Below are 20431 nucleotides of genomic sequence, written 5' to 3' on the forward strand. Positions count from 1 at the left end.
TTCACTTCTATACACACCGAAGTATGATATTCATCAAGTGTTTTCTGATGAAGAGAAAGAACTGTTGCAGTATTTATTACAATCAGCTAAACTTCACTATGGTCTTACCAAAGTAGAAACCCGCAAGTTAGCATAACAGTATGCTAAGAGAAACAATAAAGATGGGATGAACACAATATGACTGGTGAGGATTGGTTGCAAATGTTTTGTAAGCGTCAGGACAGAAAATCTGAATCAACAAGTTTATCCAGATCAACAGCTTTTAATAGAACAAATGTATCAGAATTTTTCAACAATTATCACACCATGTTTTTGATAGGGATAAATTCCAATCACATCAGATTTGGAATGTGGATGAGACTGGACTGATGACTGAGCTGAATGTTTGCTGAAAAGAGGACTAAATAAGTTGGAGGAATGACTTTGGCGGAGAGAAGCCAAACTGTTACTATGGTAGCATGTGTAAATGCAATAGAAATATAGGGTCAGGCAGAAACAATAAAGGTATTTTGAAGTAATATATGTTTTAAACCCTAATACATATTAAAACTGTAATGGTACCTACTTAAACTACAAATCTTGGAACTTCATACGCACAATTCACTTTCTGAACAGAACATCATATAAATGCACACCATCACTTTCAACACACTGTTGTACGTGGCTTTGAAAGTTATTTATTATGCATTGCAGTCTCTCTGGTTGAACCTCTCTTATTGCCTCACAGATTCTTTCCTTTAATTGTTCCAAGTTTTGAGACCTGGTAAGCGCCGCAAGAAGAAGTCAGGGGCTGTTAGGTCTGGAGACCAAGCTGGCCATGGCACGTCTCCAAAGCGAGAAATTAGGTGCCCTAGGAACAAATTGTGCAGAACTTCCTGCTGATTCCTGTAGTATGAGCAATTGCCCCATCCTGCTGGAACCATAAATTCTCATGCTTATGGAGCTTATAGAGCTCTGGCACAAAAACGTTTGTAGCATATGCCTGTAACATTGAGAATTTACACTAACAGCTTCACCATATTCATCCTCGAAGAAATACGGCCAGATTATTGTGGAAGACTACACAGCACACCACACTGTCACTTTAGGGTCATGAAGAGGACGCTAAGTTTGGCAGAATTGCCAAGCAGAACATCTTATCTCCATCCGAAAAACGTTGTGCAACTTGCATTTTAAACAGGTGGAATTTTAAGTCTTGGTGTAAAATGCGCCACACACTTCTGTCCAACATTTGCAATGCAATGCCATGCTTCTTTGCTGATCTCTTCGGACTCCTCAGTACAGATTCCCTCACCAGCACAATGTTTTCTAGTGTACGCACCGATCGTGGTTGACCAGGTGGGGATTTGTTTGCCACACTGCCCTTCTGACGCCACTGACTGAACTATCTTCTGATAGCAACATAGAAGGAGAATCACGTCGATTCAGTTGTCGTCGAAATCCTCGTTGCGTCTCTATTATGGAACCTGTTCTAATGAACCACTCAACAGCACAAATGTGTTCCTATATTGTCCAACACTCCATGGCTAACTAATCGGTCTGAGAGACGCAGATGACTGAACATATCTCCAAGGTAGACTGTCACACATACTGAACAATAGCCCCACGTAAATTTGAAAATATAATGTATTGAAATACCTTTATTGTTTCTGCCAGACCTTGTAGTATCCCTACCATGTTCATTTTCCCAACAGTGAAATTTAAACAACATTTATGTTAAAGGGAACACCTGCAGGTTCAGTGGGAACAGCAAATTTAAGTGGTTGATCTAATGATGACATTCTTCTACAATATTTTTGTCACTTTACTGCACATGCTAAACCAAATCTCACTGAAAAACAGTTGCTGATTTGTTATATGTCAATACCACAGATAGAGAGAGCTAGGAAATGTGGAGTAGTCCTCCAGCAATGAATCCTACAATGGAGATTCCTCTGTCAGTTATTCCGGAAATAAACATGAATAATGTAGATTCTCAACAGATTCTTCATTCATCAATGTCCAATAAAATTGGAAGAATAACACCTGAAGATATTCATCCATTCTTAAAAGCAGGAGAAAGGAAATCAAATGATGTGAAGAAGAAATGATTACAGTAGGATAAACCAGAATTTTTTACCAACACACCACTAAAGATAGAAATTGAGGCTAAGAAAACTAAGTCAGAAAAAAAAAAACAACACCAATAAGAAGATTGTATGAGTCAAGTAGTGAGAAAAATGCAGATGAAGTTTTAGAACTTAATCATAGTATAGATTCTGACTATACATAGAAGTATTGACTCGTGAATTAAAACAGCATAACTGAAGGAGAGTTTCTGTTAGTGCAGTGCACAGGTGACAAAATGAAAAAAACATTTTGTAGCTCAAGTTGCTCAGTACCTGAAACTAAAGAACAATTTAAAGTCAAGTATCTAAAGAAATGGTGAAATTTGACAAACGTTCTGTTACTGATGAGAATTCAGAATTGTTTATTCTATTTTCTGAAGATATAGTATGCAAATTACCTTCCACTGAAGTAAGTGGGAAAGTAAAAAAAAAAAAGTCACAATTGCAATTTCCAGTGGATTTTAGTGGATTTAATTTAAGATAAATTGGTAACTGGGGCATTTGTAATTTTTGGACTGAGAAAAAGACTAATATAATTAAAAAAATAATTCGAAGTAATTAATATACACTATTTGATTCCATATTACAAACACTGAAGACCTTTGCAGTTCTGAAGATGGCACCCAAGCCAAAACTAGTCAACTAGGTATTTAAAAACTTAGTTAACATGTGAATGTAATCACGATATATTGCATTCCTAAGCATTTTTAGTACCAGTGAAGTTATAAATTATTGTCGAAGAGTCGTATTTTGACATAATTAACAATCGTGTTTTACATCTAAATGGTGACACATTCACGTGGATAACGAGAAAGACAAGCTGTGGTATGACTCGGAGCCACGCAGTTATCATGGCCTAGTAATGGCTAGCTTCACAATAGCCTAATATAAATACATGTTCGAAGTTCTAAAAAACAAAGGAAATGCTATATTAAACTCATGTTAAACGTGCATTTATACGTATATAAACTTGTTCAATGTTGGCCATGTTATGACTAAGAATGTGACGTCGTTAGCCACACTCATTCATTCGTGACGTCTGATGTGGGCAATATAGCCACAGTCTCTTATATACAGTCACTGTCTACTATATACAGTCACGAAGCTTGAGTTTTGAGGGTGCTAGAAACAATAGACTGTGACGGTACTATTTTGCATTGCCTGTAATGAGGCGATATTAGCGATCCTAGTGGTGAGCAACTATCTAACGTTTGCATATTTACTATGTATTGAGCTTCGCGACTGTATATACTAGACTGTGATAGTCACGAAGCTCCAGCGTTGCCAACACATAACTTGTATTCCCGTCAGTATAACACTGCAAATCCGTCAGAATCCGTCAAAATTAAAAGTAATAAGACCCACTCAATATATCTATATATAATTAAAAAGAAAATTTTAACACAACTTAGCAATCTTGATTAAAATAATTATCGATCCATATCATCTGCAGTTGATGTGCTGGGTTGGTCTACGCTCCCCCAAAAATTAAATAATTAAAAATTACAGCAGCTAAAAAAGTAAAAAAAGAAAGATCTGAATTGTAATTTCCGCCAGAAAATCCGTCACCCGTCAAAGGCATTTTTTCCCCGTCCTCTACGTTGAAATTCCGTCAGTTTTGACGGAATTTCCATCCAGTTGGCAACACTACGAAGCTCAATACGCTGGAAATATGCATCCATAGATAGTTGCTAACCACTAGGATCGCTCTTATCGCCTCATCACAGACAATGCGAAATAGTACCGACACAGTCTATTGTTCCTAGTACTCTCAGTTGCAAAAAATCACCTCAAGCTTCGTGACTGTATATACTAGATTGTGTATAGCCTCGCATCGATACATATATCCATTACTATGTACAACAGATGAATAGTTCTAGCTTATTCTGTGGGAAGTATTGGGTATCGAAAAGTAAAACCACGTGCTTAGTACTCTGTACTATTCGCCATAAGCAATTGATAGAGAAAAAAATGGTACTCCTTTGGTCTAGTTCTGTAGAATTGCCAAAAAAAAACCTGCTGGCATTAGCAAGAATGTGCATAATAATTACACACGAAAAAAAAAAAATCTCGAATTTCAAATTAGTCTTTTATACACTTCAAGCACCTGGCGGCAAATACGTCGTTTTTAGAAATTGCAATACACTTCCCAGTCTAAATATCACGTTTATAAGGCACATTTCATGAAGCTGTGAGGTAAAATAAGATATTTAAAAGTTTACATCACAGGAGTTCTGTGGACATGCATATGTTTCGCAAGGTTGCTACTATCTATAAACGCTTTACCACATAATTCACATTTGTACGGTTTTACACCCGTATGAACACGCATGTGATATGTAAAACTAGCTAGATGTGAGAACGACTTAGTGCAAATTTCACACGAATATGGCTTGAAGCCCGTATGAGTATGCATGTGAGACATGTAAGTTTTATTATAAGAAAAAGCTTTCGAACAAATTTCACACTTATAAGGTTTCTCCCCAGTGTGAATCCTCATGTGTGCTGAAAGACTACAACTCTGAGAAAAACTTTTAAGGCATACTTCACATTTATACGGCTTCTGTCCCGTGTGCGTTCGCATATGCTTGACGAGATTACTAGTTTCTGAGAAGGCGTTGCCGCAAACTTCACACACGTAAGGCTTCTCACCAGTATGAATTCGCATGTGGTTATTCAACTTATTCGCTTCAGAGAAAGTCTTATCACATTCAACACATTTATAAGGTTTCTCGCCAGTATGCGTTCTAATATGCTTGGCGAGGTTGCTACTGTCGTAGAACGATTTACTGCAAACATCACATACAAACGACCTAATACTAGAAGGGTATTTGGGCTTTTTTGAATTTTCATCTTCCTGTGACGCAGACTCTCCATCCTTTTCAGCTTCTTGTTCTCCGTGTATCCGCATGTGTCTCATTAGAGAAGTGTTCACTGTAAATGACTTGCCACAGTGTTCACATTTATAGGGCTTCAGTTGCAAATGCGTTCGCATGTGTTGCATCATTAAGCAATTCTCTGCGAAAGTCTTTGGACAGAGTTCACATTTGAAAGGTTTGATACCCGTATGAGTATGCATGTGTCTTTGAAGATGGGCATTTTGCGTGTATGTTCTATGGCATATATGGCATTCAAAACTGGTCGTGGGGCATTTATGTCTGTTACGAATGTATTCCTTCCCGCAATTATCACACTTATATGGCTTAGTTCCAGGTTCATACTTCGGTTTCGGCACTTTGTTGACAGGTTTATTTTCGCCATTGTCTGTACGACGGGGACGACCACGGCCTCTATATACTGTGAAAGGTCTTGGCTGGTGACCAATAGTACTCAGTTGCATTCCAAATGAGCTTTGTTGAATTGCCATTCTGTCTTGCTGAACAGTCAGCCAATGAATACTGGAATAAAAGTACATATCTCATTCTACAGAACTCTATTAAGAACTTCAATTCTTATTTTAAAAATACCTTCAACAAAACAATAAATGAGTTGTAGCATTGAAGCCTTTTAGACTACAAACAAAATTATAATTCGTATAAGTTAACTAAATAATAATATATTTATGTAACTTTTTCTGCTGCAATATACAAGATCCAAGCTCCACCAGCCATGTAGCGAACTACTAGTTTTAAATCAAAGTTAATAAATGTTCTTGTCAATACATAAATTTCATATTGGTTTGCACATGTAAATGCGTTCTTTGAAACACTAATTATAAGCAATTTAATGATTAAAGAAATTATTATAAGGAATTTGCTCAATCAAAATAAAGCATAATAATGACTGCTACAAACCAACACTCTCATTTCACATAGCATTTGCACTAACTGTAAATTGAGAGAAAGCGAAAGAAATTAATGAGGATGAAGCTGATGATGATGATGATAATAATAATAATAAAATTATTAATGATAATGATAATACATCCTCTGATTGAGGTTCTGGCTGATATGTACATCTATTATCAGGCAGTACATCTCACTTGACGATATGTGTCAGAGGAAGAACAATTGTTTGTATACATCTGAAGACAGTAGTGTAACATGTAGCTAATCAGCGATTTAATAATAATAATAATAATAATAATAATAACGCTAAAGTTTTGGTATCTCAAATTGGCCAAATTTTGATCTTCATTACTGGTGATCGCCATTGCACTACTTATTTGCGTCAACGCTTAAGTATTGCTATTCAATGCAGAAATGCAATCCAGCCTGTGTGTAAATAATAATGAACAATTCGTGGATTTTACACTTCAAATAATAGAAGCATAATAAATGGAAGCCGTCATTATATGAAGAAAATTTTGCTAATATATAAAATTTATTTTAGCAAAATATAAAAGAAGTGATACCTCTCAACGAGGTTCTGACTGATATGTACATCTAACTTGACGATATGTGTCCGAGGAAGAATCACTGGTTATCTCCTTTAATTGCTCGAATATCACTGGTTAGATTGCCATGGTTTATCTTCTGTTTAAGTTCCAACCAAGGTCGATGCACTGTAAAAATGCTTAACCAGAAGTTAGGTGCAATTTTAACTGTGGTTACACTAGGTTAGGTTAGGTTATTTTACGATGCTTCATCAACATCTTAGGTTATTTAGCATCTGAATGAGATGGTGATAATACTGGTGAAATGAGTCCGGGGTCCAGCACCAATAGTTACCCAGCATTTGGTCATAGTCATATTGGATTGAGGGAAAGCCCTGGAAAAAAACCTCAACCAGGTAACTTGCCCCAACAGGGAATTGAGCCACCTGGTTTCACAGCCAGACACACTAACCGTTACGCCACAGACATGAACGTGGTTACAATATCTGCTGTTCATGCTCGTGGCCATTAATATTGTAGCCTAATTGATATTTTGATGTTATCAAATTGCGAAATTAGTCTAATAATAAATAAAAGTTTTTGGTTCATATTAAGAATGGCTATTTAGTTTCACTCAATACAAATTACTCACTCCCCCAACTACCTAACCCACAACACCCAGAGGGAGCAGCACATGAGACTTTGCACCCTGAAGATAGGTAAGCTACAGGTGCTCCTGCAAGAGTGTCTAAGACACACCAAGAAACGGGCGACCATCAGTATTAATCAAAATTTCTGGAGCAAGTTAATCTTTGGTTGTTGTAGTAAATCATAAGGAGTTCATCACAGTAAATGAAAGCATTTCAACAGTCAACTGTTCACAAGGTTATGAACTACTTAAAGCTACGACAGTACAGAGCCAGAATAATGCAATAATATGTCCATTGGATACAGAAATATGTGTTCAGTACTATCACTGATCCAAAATAATGAAACTCAACTATAAATTTTAGACGGCCAAGTCTTAACTTCATTTAAATGAATGTGTTAATTCTCAAACTAAGGAATGTCATGCATTACATTAACCCAGCTTCACTCAAAGAAAATTGAAGTGTGCTATGCAATTTCGAAACAGTGAATTGTAGGGCTGTTTTCTTTATAGTAGCATCAAATCAGCCATCGCCATTGATCAACAGTTTTTTTTTTTTTCCCGTGTAAGAGAAAGAACATCATAGTTAGTGCAAGGCTTCCAGGTATAGCTCCCTGTGAAGCAGACTTGAATAATTTCAAGGGAAAAATTATTCTGAGGACCAATATCGATCCTGGGACCCTTCGCTTAGCACACAAATGTTCTACCGACTGAACTATCCAGAAACTACACCCAACACAGTCCCAATTTTTCCCTTTATATTCATACAACTCAAGTGAGCTGACAAGGTGCCAGAAACCCAACTTTGAGTGCACACAAACTCTGTGTGACTTGAATTGTGGTTTTCTGTTAACGTACCTACAGTGACATATATATTATGCAAATTGAAATTATTCAAGTCTGCTTCACAGGGAGCTATACATGAAAGCCAGATTAGCATAATATATACGTCACTGTAGGTACGTTAACAGAAAATCACAATTCAAGTCACACAAAGTTTGTGTGCACTCAAAGTTGGGTTTCTGGCACCTTGTCAGCCCACTTCAGTTTTGTAGATATAAAGGGAAAAATTGGGACAGTGGTGGATGTAGTTCCTGGGTAGCTCAGTCAGTAGCGCACTCATTCAAAGGGTTCCGGGATTGATACCCGTCCCCGGAATAATTTTTCCCTTGAAATTAATCATAGTTAGTGTCAGCAAGATAGTTCAACATGCCATATGTCAAGCAAAACAATAGATAACTGATTTCTACCAGGGAAGAGAAATTAAAACAAATGAACTTTGTGGCTACTTTGCTCACTAATCATGTTTAATCCAGATATCTTCCTGATGGAATAACTAAAGAAGATGATATGCCACAACTTTTGATCTTATCTGTAGAACTCATGATGTCCAGAGCATCTCAGCCAATGTATTGCAAAATGTATCTGCTGACATGTGTCATCATGAAGTTGTGATTTTAACAAAATGACAGGTACTTCCAGAAATGTATGTAAGAATAATCTGTGCTCCTCTATGTGTAAATCTGTTATTCTAGTAGTTTCTGTTAAATGCAGTACCCTTTATATCATGAAAATAATGTTATTATAAAATCTGAGTCTGGCACTTCTGAGACATACTCTAATTTGCTCTACCTTCACTATGAGATGTTTAACAAGAAAAAAAAAAAAAGATTTAAATTTATGATAAAACTGAGAAGTGTATGTAATATGTTTTACATATTCTAACCTGTCCATATATATGGGATGATCCTCTGTAATTATTTCATTCTTCATTTGCATGGCAAGCAACGGTTCATCTACTGAGACCTTGAAAAATCAAAACATGTAAGAACAATATTATTAGAAACAGTTAACAGTTTTATTTTATTGGACAATAAAGATTAACCAAACTAAGCTAAATCAACGTACTTTAATCCATACGTTTTAGTGAATTTAGTACAATTATAATGACTAGACATCACAGTTATATGCAGGGAGCAGGTATTTATGGAGATTAATTTTATCATTTGTGTTTTTTAATATTGGTGTTGGCAGAGATTGTTGGAGATTGATTTGTACTCTTGGGGGAGATTAATGGATATTTTGGAAAGTACGATTATTTTGGAATTGGAGTATTAACTCAATACTGGTATGAATATTATTTTCCAAATAATTAACATTAAAGGTTCTTTGGATTCTGGTAAAGGTGCGGTATGGCCAATAGACAATATTTGTTGGATTGAGACTGTATTTAACATACATTCATTAAAAACGAAAAAAACTTGCAGCCCTCAAATTAACACTTTCAAATGATTAGTGAAATGTTGAGTTCACTAACGTAATCAGAACACCTGGAATACCACGTAATGTAGGCTACTTGGATATATAACAAATTCAAGTAAAAAAAAAATCCGAGGAAAAAAAAGTCACAAAATGAAATTTGCTATAAAACAACGCAATAGTAATTATTCGCGAATGTGTTCATATTTCGCTGTTAGAACTCTATTTCGCGATTTGTCGCGATTGTTTTAGCCGCATATTATTAATCAGAATCACTTAATTCGTACAGATTAGCAAAAATCTATTATATATCTACCATGTCGTGAATTTCGCGCTCTCCATAAATATCTGGTCTTGGTTATATGTTTTGTTTGCTCTCACAAATGATATGCACAATGGAAACAAAATATGTTTGAAATTCTTCTACATCTGTAAGTAAAGTTTAATAGTACACATCTGCATATTTCGGCATCTGTGGCATATTACAAGAATACAGACATAAATATGCAAGTTTTTAAGATAAATATCAACAAATTGGAAATATTGCCTATTAATTGGAATTTATATTAAATAAACATCTTTTATTAGTTTCAATGGCATATTTAAGTGCATATTTTTCTTTGGTGCACATTTAATACATATTTCTCTCATGTTTACTGCATATTCACATACATATTTAATATTTATTTTATCAATATTTATTGGTCCAATAATTATGCTCAAATATAAAATTTTGACCTTGTAACTACATCTTAAATAAAATAATTTTCAGTCGAATTAATAAAGAAAATGTTTTTCATTTAAAATATATTTCATAGCCTCTGCATCAAAGAACAGCTACCGGTATTAATAATATTACCAAAATGCTAATATCTGTGTACAACATTAGGATAAGACAACAGCAGCAACAACAAGACATATTATACAGGAGAACTCTTCATGAAAACACAATGAATATGTGACAGTAAAATCCCAAAGTCTTTTGAAGGCATTTCTCTAGAAGCAAAATTGTCACGAATATATCAGAAGTTTGTATTTTAACTAAGAAAATCACATGCAAAGTTATTATGTTGTTCCAATAGTACTTAAAGGGTTCTTAAAATGCTAGTCAAGTCAGATTTACCAGCTGCCATGAAACACACCTTTTCCTTGCTTGTTGAAGGGGTTGGCTTCGAAGTTTCTGTGTACTTTTCACTTTCTACTTCATTATTCTCAACTGACAGCACCACACAAGGCTCAATAATAGAGTGAGGTTCTTGGTGCTCCAGATCCATTGCAACTGAAACTTAAAAAGCAAAATCTTCAATTTCTCAATATCACTGAGACATCTGCTTAACTTACTTTCTCCAAGATTGCAATCGTACTTCAACAAAGAGGAAAGTTAGCAAAATCTTCAGAAGAATGTGAGCTGCACGTAAATAAGCATTTTACCCGAAACTGGTCAATCAGATTCCATATAGAAATGCTGGAAACATAAATAATTTGATTTGATAGAGCATGTATAAAAATTTTAACTTCGAAACATGTATTATATGTCTTTCTCGTGTTAAATTCTATTGTACCTGGTTAACATGTTTCGGCCTATTATGGGCCTTCTTTAGAACTGGTTGTTGCTAGTCTTGGCGCCTTTTGTTTTGTTTCCTGAGGAGGTGTGTTTGTGTAGTATAATGTGGAGTCGAAGAGTGTGTTTTCTGAAATTGAGTTGTGTGTTGAAAATTTCATTTAGTAGATATGTTTTTGTGTGTCTGTATCCAAATGAAATTCTCAACACAACTCAGTTTCAAAAAAAAAAAAAAAAAAAAAAAAACACTCACCCTCTCTCCCTCCCCCTCTCTCTCTCTCTCGCTCTCTCTCTCTCTCTTTGACTCCACATTACACTATACAAACACACCCCCACAGGAAACAAAACAAAAGGCGCCAAGACCAGCAACAACCAGTTCTGAAGAAGGCCCATAATAGGCCGAAACATGTTAACTAGGACGATAGAATTTAACAAGAGAAAGAGATATAATACATATTCTGAAGTGATATAGCGTTAAAAGTTGTGTAATCAAGATTTATAAAATGTTAACTTTGCAATAAAAGCAAAATTTTGCTACATAAGTTAAGTTAGTTACTTAATTTCATCTTCAGTAATTAGGATTCTCCCTATCTCGAAATTATGTTTCCAGTATAAAGAAACAGTATCGAGTGTCCACTGGTTAGGTTGATTGAAAACAGTCAGAACTGGTCGGATTTTGTTCCCAGCATAATCAAGTTCAGCCAAGTGAGTCTCTGAGTAGGTAGCATGCTACACTTAATAAGACTTAAGCCATCTGTGTGCCAATCACAATAGGCCTACTATATTCCAGCTACACCATTTCAGTAATACTATTGAAAATTATGATTATACTCGTAAATATTGAAATGTAAAGTGATGGAGGGAAACAAGAGAACCTCACGGAAGTCCCTCAGAATACATACACAGTACTGTCATGGTATTTTTTTCTTGACCATACACCCCACCTCTTATTTTTGTCCCTTGAAACATATTTTATCCTCCTCTCTCTATCATTATAACAAATATTTAATGAATGCTTTTATAATGAAGTAAAGAATTTGTTGTCCACACCTGTGGAGTAATGGTCAGCGCGTCTGGCTGCAAAACCAGTTGGCCCGGGTTCGAATCCCAGTCGGGGTAAGTTATCTGGTTGAGGTTTTTTCCGGGGTTTTCCCTCAACCTAATACGAGCAAATGCTGGGGAACTTTCGGTGCTGGACCCCGGACTCACCGTCATTATCACCTTCATCTCATTCAGACGCTAAATAATCTGAGATGTTGATACAGCGTCGTAAAATGACCTAATAAAATAAAAAATAAAAAAAAAAATAAAGAATTTGTTTTACTTTACATTTTAACTGTAGGCCTATTTAAAACAAGCTTGGTTTAAAGAAGATGATCCCATAGAGCTCTCACAGTAGAGGAACACTGGTCTTGATGAATCCTGGAGTGTATATCTGCAGTATTTCAGTGTTTTTTCAACCATTCTTTTATATATGGTTCTGGATTCCAGTGGTGTAGAGGTGGACCACTTATGTTTATGAATATTAAAGAAGATATGAAGAGTTCGCGGGAAAAACGATGAACGTCACAGTTTTATTAAGGTTGATGTTATTATCTAATTCAATGGATCACTACGAAATTTAATGTTGTTCTTATGAAAAATGGTAAAAAGGAGAATTATCACCACGAATACAGTAATCCTTTCCTTTATTTTCTATAGAAACAGTACTACATCTTGCAGTTATAGATTCAATTAGATCATTATCTAATCCTTAACAGAAATGTGACATTCATCGTTTTTCCCGCGAACTCTTCATATATTAGGAACAGAGAGAGAAATGATCTACGATCAGATATCCGTGTACAACTTAGACACTAATATGCTGTATGGCTCCATACGGGCAATATTTTCTCTTCCCCATATAAGTCATTAAAAAAATGTTGTTGTTTTCTAATGCCAGGCATTTGACAATAAAGTCATTTGATCTCTTGCACTCCAATATTCTTCAAAGATATTGTCATGGTCAGCCACTGAAGCACAGATTTTGAGGTATTCCGAATCCATTTCTTGGTTTGAGTTGCACAATGGGCAGTTAGGGGACTGATATATTCCAATTCTATGCAGGTGTTTGGCCAAACAATTTGGCCTGTTGCAGGTTGCCATATGGCCTGCATGACAACACTGTACATACATTATGCCGACATACATATACAGATTGATCAGATGATGTCTGGACAGGAGCGATGGGGTTTTCACTGTGCGCTACTGATGCTTTCATGGCAGGGAACGGACAATGCAGAGTTACAGTGATACAGCCATACAAGTTTCCATAACGATGATGCAAGCATGCACGTGTTCGTTCTGGCTCGAATTAAGGTTAGTGAATCAGTCTCCAAGTAACTGGCAAGTGACACGGTACATATTATACAGTGTTTTGTGCATTTAAAGTGAAAGTGTGAATAAGTGTAAACTGTATAATGGCTAATAAAATGTTTTCAACTGAAGAACAACGTATATACATATATATTTATGATTCATATGTGTTAACCCAGTCTGCCAAGCAAGTTCGATGGCAGTTTGAAACACGATTCCCAGATGTAAAAATTCTATCATGTACAACAATCCATAATCTTCATAATAAATTCCAGGCAATGGGAAGTGTTCAGCCTAAGAAACACAAGAGACAGTATAGGGTTCTCACAGAAGAAACATTAGATGACATTGGTCATCGATTGGAACATTCTTCTAGAAAATCACTTAGGTGCCTTTCACAACAAGTACTAATTTCTTATGAGTCTGTGCAAAAGCTATCAAATTATTAAAGTTGCAGCCATATAAAACAACTAAGACACGTGCTCTTCAACTGGGTAATCCTGCATGTACGCGCACATTTTGTGAGTGGATATTGAATAATATTCATAATGGACTCATAGACCCACGTTTAATATTTTTCTCAGACGAGGCATGATTCCACCTCCATGGTTATGTGTGTTCACAAAACAATCGTTATTGAAGCGCTGAGAAACCTAATATCGTTCATGAAGTACCCCTACATGAAGAATACCCCTACACACCCTGAAAGAACTGAAACGTAATAATACCCTTCACGAAATTAATAGCATGAACTACAGACCAGAACTACAGTGAGTTACGAGATGTTCGATAAAGAGGTGCCAAAAATGTGTGGACAATGAAGGTGGCCAGTTTCAGCACTTCCATCAATAAAGTTGGAAAGTAAAAATAGTTACGCAAACTTGTATGATTTTATCACTGCGACTTTACACTGTCCATTCCCTGTTGCGAGAGCGTCAGCAGCACACAGTGAAAATCCCATCACTCCTGTCCACACGTCATTTGATCTCTCCGTACATAAATATGAATGCGCACTTGCAGGCAGACGCACATACACATACACACACACTCACTCACTCACACTCTCTTTTGAGTGGGTACTAGAATAGGGACATAATACTAAGCAACAAAGGAAATTTTTGAGAGATTGCTTTAGCAAAGCACAAACTGTGTCAGGAAGTCAAATATTACGGGCTTTAAATCTCGAAGTGAAACAAAAATAGCCTTATAAGTCAAACCATACCCTTGCTAAAACATCAGCTAAACATTACTGTTTTGTGTGCAAGAACACTAAACTTGTGTTCACTGAAATATATGACTGTCATTGCACCCTATAATGATAACTCTTGATTAAGCTATGTTTTAGAAAAACAGAATGAAAAGGATGAAACAAAGCAAAGTATCCTCTAGGTCCAGTTAAGTCCAGAATGCTCTTTTATCCTATGAGACCTGTACATGCTGTTGGTGTGAATGAGTAGGTACAGAGTGCTGTAACCTGTAACTGTCTCCGTGGTTCGAATCCTACTACAGTTAATTTTTTTAATACTAATCCTGGAGGAAAGGCTCTCCATGAAATTTTGAAGTCCTGAGCATGTATAATTATTCTATATTAAATTCCCATCATTTACCTATATGTGCAGATTCTTGAGGGCAGATTATGGTTCTAGATATTTAAAGTTTCACGTAGTATTGGATGGTAGCATAATGTTATGTTTGTTGGTAGGCAATGTTTACTCCTTGATGGCGATCAGAGTAGTTTAGGTTAGGTTAAATTAGGTTAGTTTTGTTTGGATTAGTTAGGATTAGGTTAGTTTAGGTTGTGATAGGATTTATTCGGTTACAGGGTATGTGTTTCCGACATTTTTTTGTATTACCTTTCGAAAGTCGAGCATAAAATCATTGATTATGGGAAAAAAAGTTCGAAAAATCGTGGAGTGGTTCTTCTCCAGAATTAGGCCTACTATTTTTTTTTTTCGTATATGGAGCTTCGTGTCTGTCTCTCTGTCTGTGTGTGTAGCCTGAAATCTAATGCTACCTAACTAATATGGTCTCTACACAGTCCATGTTCATTCACTGTGTATTCCATGGACGAGTACATTGATATGTTACTTCTTCAGGATAATCAAGAGCAACTGGCTGTAAATACACTTTGGAGTAGGTCCTATTAAAATATGTCTACACGCCAACAGTGTTACTTGGAAGAATACCTCGTGTTAGAGACACACTAGTGACGTTCAATGATAATGAAGATGTTATTTTAAATATTATCCAGAATAACTCTCACATTAGATGTAGACGGGTAATGGCACAATAGGTCAACATCATCCAGCCACCTGTGATACAATTAACTGCATTCCCATAAATTTCAGCCCTATCATCTGCATCTGACAAGCTGAGATTTCGAAGCTCGAGTGAACTTTTGTGAATGGATGTTATGAAATGTGGAAAAAATCCAGTGATCATATTGGACATCCTGTGTTCGGATGAATCTAGATTTCACAACAATGACACTGTGAATCGCCATATATGTAGGCCTGCTATTGGAGTGTTGACAATTCCCACAGACTATCCTGTTCTAGTCCAACTCTGCTTAAGAGGTTAGGTACAGCTTACAGCAGTAAAATTGTGGAAATATTCAACATTTTTTTCCTCCATTACTGTATAATGTACAATAATGAAAATTGGTATGTGTAGAACACTGTCCTTCTGCTATATGAAACAAATATTTTTACGATAAAAAAAAAAGATTTACTTTTTTTTTTTTTTTTTTTTTTTTTTCAAAATCAAAATTCAGTTCACCGTGCAGTGATGAAGCATTTCCCACTTACCTCAAAAACTATCCAACATTTTGTGATGAAATTTTTTGTGTGTATTTATGCATGTCATATCTACAATATGATGCAAGATCACTTCTCAACCCTGATAGATTGTCTGATAAAAATAAAGTCATTAAAAAAATGGTAAAATAGCCTATCAGTACAAATCTGGCTTTCAGGTAGTAGCTCCCTGTAAAGCAGGTTTGAATAATTTCAACGAAAAATTGTTCTGGAGCCGGGTATCGATCCCGGGACCCTTCGTTAAAAAGCCTATCAGTATTTTCTTCTAACACAAAATAAAAATTATATTATTTATTAAAAATGTAGTTGAAAAAGTATGCTATTGTAGGCCTAAACATGAGTTTCAGCAATAAAATAAAAGAGAGAAAACATGAAAAAGTTATGAGGGAAATACTTCATCACTGCACAGTAAACTGCCAACATTTTGAATTTTGAAAAAATAAATAACTTAAATATAACTTAAGCTTACACAAATAATTTTTAAATCGTAAAAATATTTTTTTTTCACATAGCAGAAGGACAGTGTTTTAGGTACATATACCAATTTTCATTATTGTACAAGATGCAGTAATTAATGGAGGAAAAAAATGTTGAATAGCCTATTTCCAAAACTTTACTGTCGTAAGCTGTAGGCCTACCTAACCCCTTAAGAACGGTCTTTTTCAGGGCCACCTAAACATCCATTCATTGTAAACGAGTCTGAGAGACAACACCTCACTTGAAATAAGGGAAGAGAAAAATAAAATTATTTCAGCCTAGTATGCGAGCCTTCCTACTCCATCACTGTGCATGTTCATTTCCAACTTAGTTACTCAGAAATTGGCAGATTGGTGGCAGATTACAGCCCATCTAACTCTTTTTGCATGGTCTCAATGTAGGCCTACATTTCCTGTTATACATACATTTCACTCGCACCTGTGACCACTTTGAGAGTGCATTAAGAAACTAAGAGAAAGGCAGAAAATAGGAAAGATGGAGAATTCTGGGTTTGCAGTGAAAGACCTGCCCTTGGGCAGAAAACTATAAATGAATAAATAATGATTTCTCAGGTAGCGTGGTCGGCACCATGCTCCGACCATCTTTATCCCCAGAAAAACCCGATACTCAATTTGATAGGCTGAGTGAACCTCGGAACTGTTCTGGAAGTTTGGCAACGAGAAAATCCCATCACCACCCAGAGTCGAACCCCGGACCTTCCAGTGCGTAGCCTGCTCTACCAACTGAGCTATCCGGCCACCCCATAGGCTAGTAGCGTACTGCAGGCTATATTAATTTCTTAAAATTATATACTGGAAATAGTATGAAATGCTTTAGTCCTACTTAGGTCAACTTTACTCGTCTTGATACATTTTAGGACACCCTGTCTTGCTGCTGCAAAATCTTGTTCCAAATAGTGTAGTGCTCTGCGACATTTTCCTTCCTCCCTTAATGTGACACCTAAATTTTTCTACGTTGCTTCAATGGAACAGTGACATACGGAGTGAAATAAGTGGCCTACCAGTTTGGAGCTCATGTAATTTCTTACACGCAGCCCCAAATCCCCTTGCGAGGATATGCGGTCGCGTACAATTTGATAATCTCTTCCTCCCTTAACCCCTCACTGTCATTCGTGTTTAAGATGGTACATAGGCTAAGTATAGGTAAATATTTAGTGAAAATCTGACTTACGTCACTTGAAAGACCTAACAGCTTATAAAATATTCGAATGATATTAAATGTTTTCGTTACGATTAAATGTAACTGGCTACTATAGAGTCCATCACTAAGCTGGCAAGCATGTAGACTAACTAGCCTATATTTAAAGCAAAAGATGTTATATTTTGTAGAAGTTAACAACTTATAATCTGTCATGTCATTACCTTACTTATTTATCACTACTGAAAAAAAAAATTCAAACTAACTTTATAGTCGCTAGATTAGAAAGAAAACCGAAAGGTTAGTATCTAGAAAGTATGTCACAGCTTTCCTGTCCTACATACATAAAAAATTAATTGCACTGACAATGAATAAAAATCTACACAATCAGAAGATTGGGTTTCAATTATTTAAAAGCTTGATTATGTTAATACTGATCATTAACTAATCTGTATGTCAGAATATTGTCATTATTCTGGACTAAGGCCTAACAATGAAGAAATAAGAAGTTAGTACTCAGAACTTAACAAATAATATAGTGTACTTATTATTACCTGGCAATTCAATTGAAGTTCCTTTGTAGATGCAGTTTTTCTAATAGGCTAATATGACGATCTCATTCCAAAAGCTCAAAAATCTCACACCACTAAAAAATTGGTCACAAGTTAGGCTACTTTCTTCTAAGTGTTTGTGTCCTACTTTAAATATTAGCGGAAGGTGTAGAAAACAAGAATGAAACGGAACATGACAAGAGAATACATTTCACCACAAAATTCGATCAACTTCTTAATCTGCACTTGAGACACAACATATAAAATAATTTGAAAGGACTTTTACTGTTTCAATATGAAATCTATTGCCATCATCACGAAGTAACGGAACACAGCTGCTCCAGTTAAATGTACAGTTATACTGAACTGGAAATGTATTTGTATAATCCAACATGCCGTGAACGTTTTCATTGTAATTTGCATGAACATTGAAGTAACATTGCGACAGTAATTTTATTAAATACATAACTAAGTAGAGTTTAAATACTATTTCTATTAACTTCTTACAATACACGTGAAACTTAAAATTTGAGGAATACGAATAGCAACTTCAAGTATTCAATTACAATTATAAGAAAATTTTAAATTACTGGTACCAGTAAGATAAAGTTCAACATACAAATCAAATAGCAAAAAGAAGAATCTCACGCACAAATATTCAATTTTACTGAACTGTAAATAGTATTGTTACATTTCCAAAAAAGAAAAAAAAATATATATGTGCCTATATACCTGAGGCCCAACCGATTCCTTTTTCTCTTCCTGATTAGTTTCAGCATCATTCTTTCTTCATCCACTTTTTCCAACACACCTTCATTTACAGTCGCTGTTCTTCACTTCGTCGTAATGTCCATGTTTCTGTCCCATAGAATGCCACACTCCAGACAAAGCACTTCACTAGTCTCTTCTTAGTTCTTTTTCCAGAGGTCCGCAGAAGTTGCACCTTTTTCTATTAAAAGCTTCCTTTTTCACTGTTATCCTCCTTTTGACTTCTGGCACCAGCTCATGTTACTGCTTACTGCTTATTTTATAATTACTAGTACCTACTATCTTTGCAATATAAAATGTAGGGACGGACAACTACTGGTACCGGTACTGATACACCACGTTTTTTTGCAGACTTCTTTTATTTTTACTTAACTATACTTGGCATCAGAAAGGGTCGTAATGTACCCCTCCCAAAAAGGCTCGATTTTCTTTGGCATTACTGCTGTGAGACATTGTGCACTCTGACTATGAAATCACTCAATACTGGCTTGTCACCTCTCACCACAGTTCAACTGTCGTGTGACTCCTGATGTACATGACGTCATTCAAAAATCGTTTCCAGAGATTGGAAACTACCTTCCATAGAACCATTTTAAAGAGTGCTTTGAAGTTGAGAAATTACCTGTTCAAAAATAAATTTTATCTTCTCCTGTTGCCAAAGAAGTGGATCGTAGGACTCGTGTCTTTCTTGCAAATTTAATTCAACATCTAAGGAAGAGACTAGGGAAGTAGTACTTTGTGAGTGTAACATTGTATGGAGAACAAACATTGACATTATGAGATTATGAAGAAGAAAAGAGAAACGATTGAAAGTATCTGAATTGTGGACATGAAGAAGAATTAAGTATGTGACATGGTCAGACAAAATAAGAAATGTGCTACGAAGAGTGGGCACAAAAAATGTAGACCTAATGGTGAAACTGATCAGCAAGAGAAAAAGAAGTTTGCTGGGTCACTTGCTAAGAAGAAACTGCCTACTGAAAAATGCACTGGAAGGAATTGAGAAGGGGGAAAATGTTTGGGACAGAAGAAGCTATCAGATGGTAGACAATATTAAGATATATCTGGATTATATGTGGAGACTAAGAGGAAGGCAGAAAGGAGGAAAGACTGGAGAATGTTGAGTTTGCAATGAAGGGCCTGCCCTTGGGTAAAAAACTGTGGATGAATGAATTAATGAATGAATGATACCCTATTTATTTATTCTCATTGCATCATTCTTGCTTACTTAACGTAGAGGGTGCTATATATGCTTTCGAGTTAATGAAAACAGACTGCTGGTATTGTATTTAGTTTTATGACACTACATTTGAGCAGAAAAAATTGAAGCAAAGCCGTATTGGAAAAAAAAAAAGAAAAAAAAAACTATTATGAGTAATATCTATAGCCTACTAATGCATAGCGCAAATAATTT

The 20431-nt window shown here is 35.8% G+C and overlaps 1 protein-coding gene across 1 annotated transcript; it reads right to left on the reverse strand.

The window, feature by feature from the left end:
- Positions 1–2558: 2558 nt before the first annotated feature.
- On the reverse strand, positions 2559–18592 carry LOC138709271 (zinc finger protein 227-like). Its single transcript, XM_069839929.1, has 4 exons — positions 18253–18592; positions 10474–10616; positions 8799–8878; positions 2559–5506 (listed from the first exon to the last, which is right to left on the reverse strand). Exons 2-4 carry the CDS (start codon positions 10603–10605, stop codon positions 4327–4329), a joined length of 1392 nt encoding a protein of 463 aa, XP_069696030.1. The 5' UTR covers positions 10606–10616; positions 18253–18592; the 3' UTR covers positions 2559–4326.
- Positions 18593–20431: the final 1839 nt, after the last annotated feature.

This window comes from Periplaneta americana, chromosome 11 (assembly GCF_040183065.1).
Source record: "Periplaneta americana isolate PAMFEO1 chromosome 11, P.americana_PAMFEO1_priV1, whole genome shotgun sequence".
In the NCBI taxonomy this organism is placed as follows: Eukaryota; Metazoa; Arthropoda; class Insecta; order Blattodea; family Blattidae; genus Periplaneta; species Periplaneta americana.

Excerpts from the sequence above, each read along its gene's own strand:
- LOC138709271 (XM_069839929.1), bottom strand. The coding sequence starts at position 10,605 with ATGGATCTGGAGCACCAAGAACCTCACTCTATTATTGAGCCTTGTGTG. Across the intron at positions 8,879-10,473 it reads CTTCAACAAGCAAGGAAAAG|GTCTCAGTAGATGAACCGTT; the intron begins GTGTGTTTCATG and ends TGATTTTTCAAG. Across the intron at positions 5,507-8,798 it reads CATCCCATATATATGGACAG|TATTCATTGGCTGACTGTTC; the intron begins GTTAGAATATGT and ends CTTTTATTCCAG.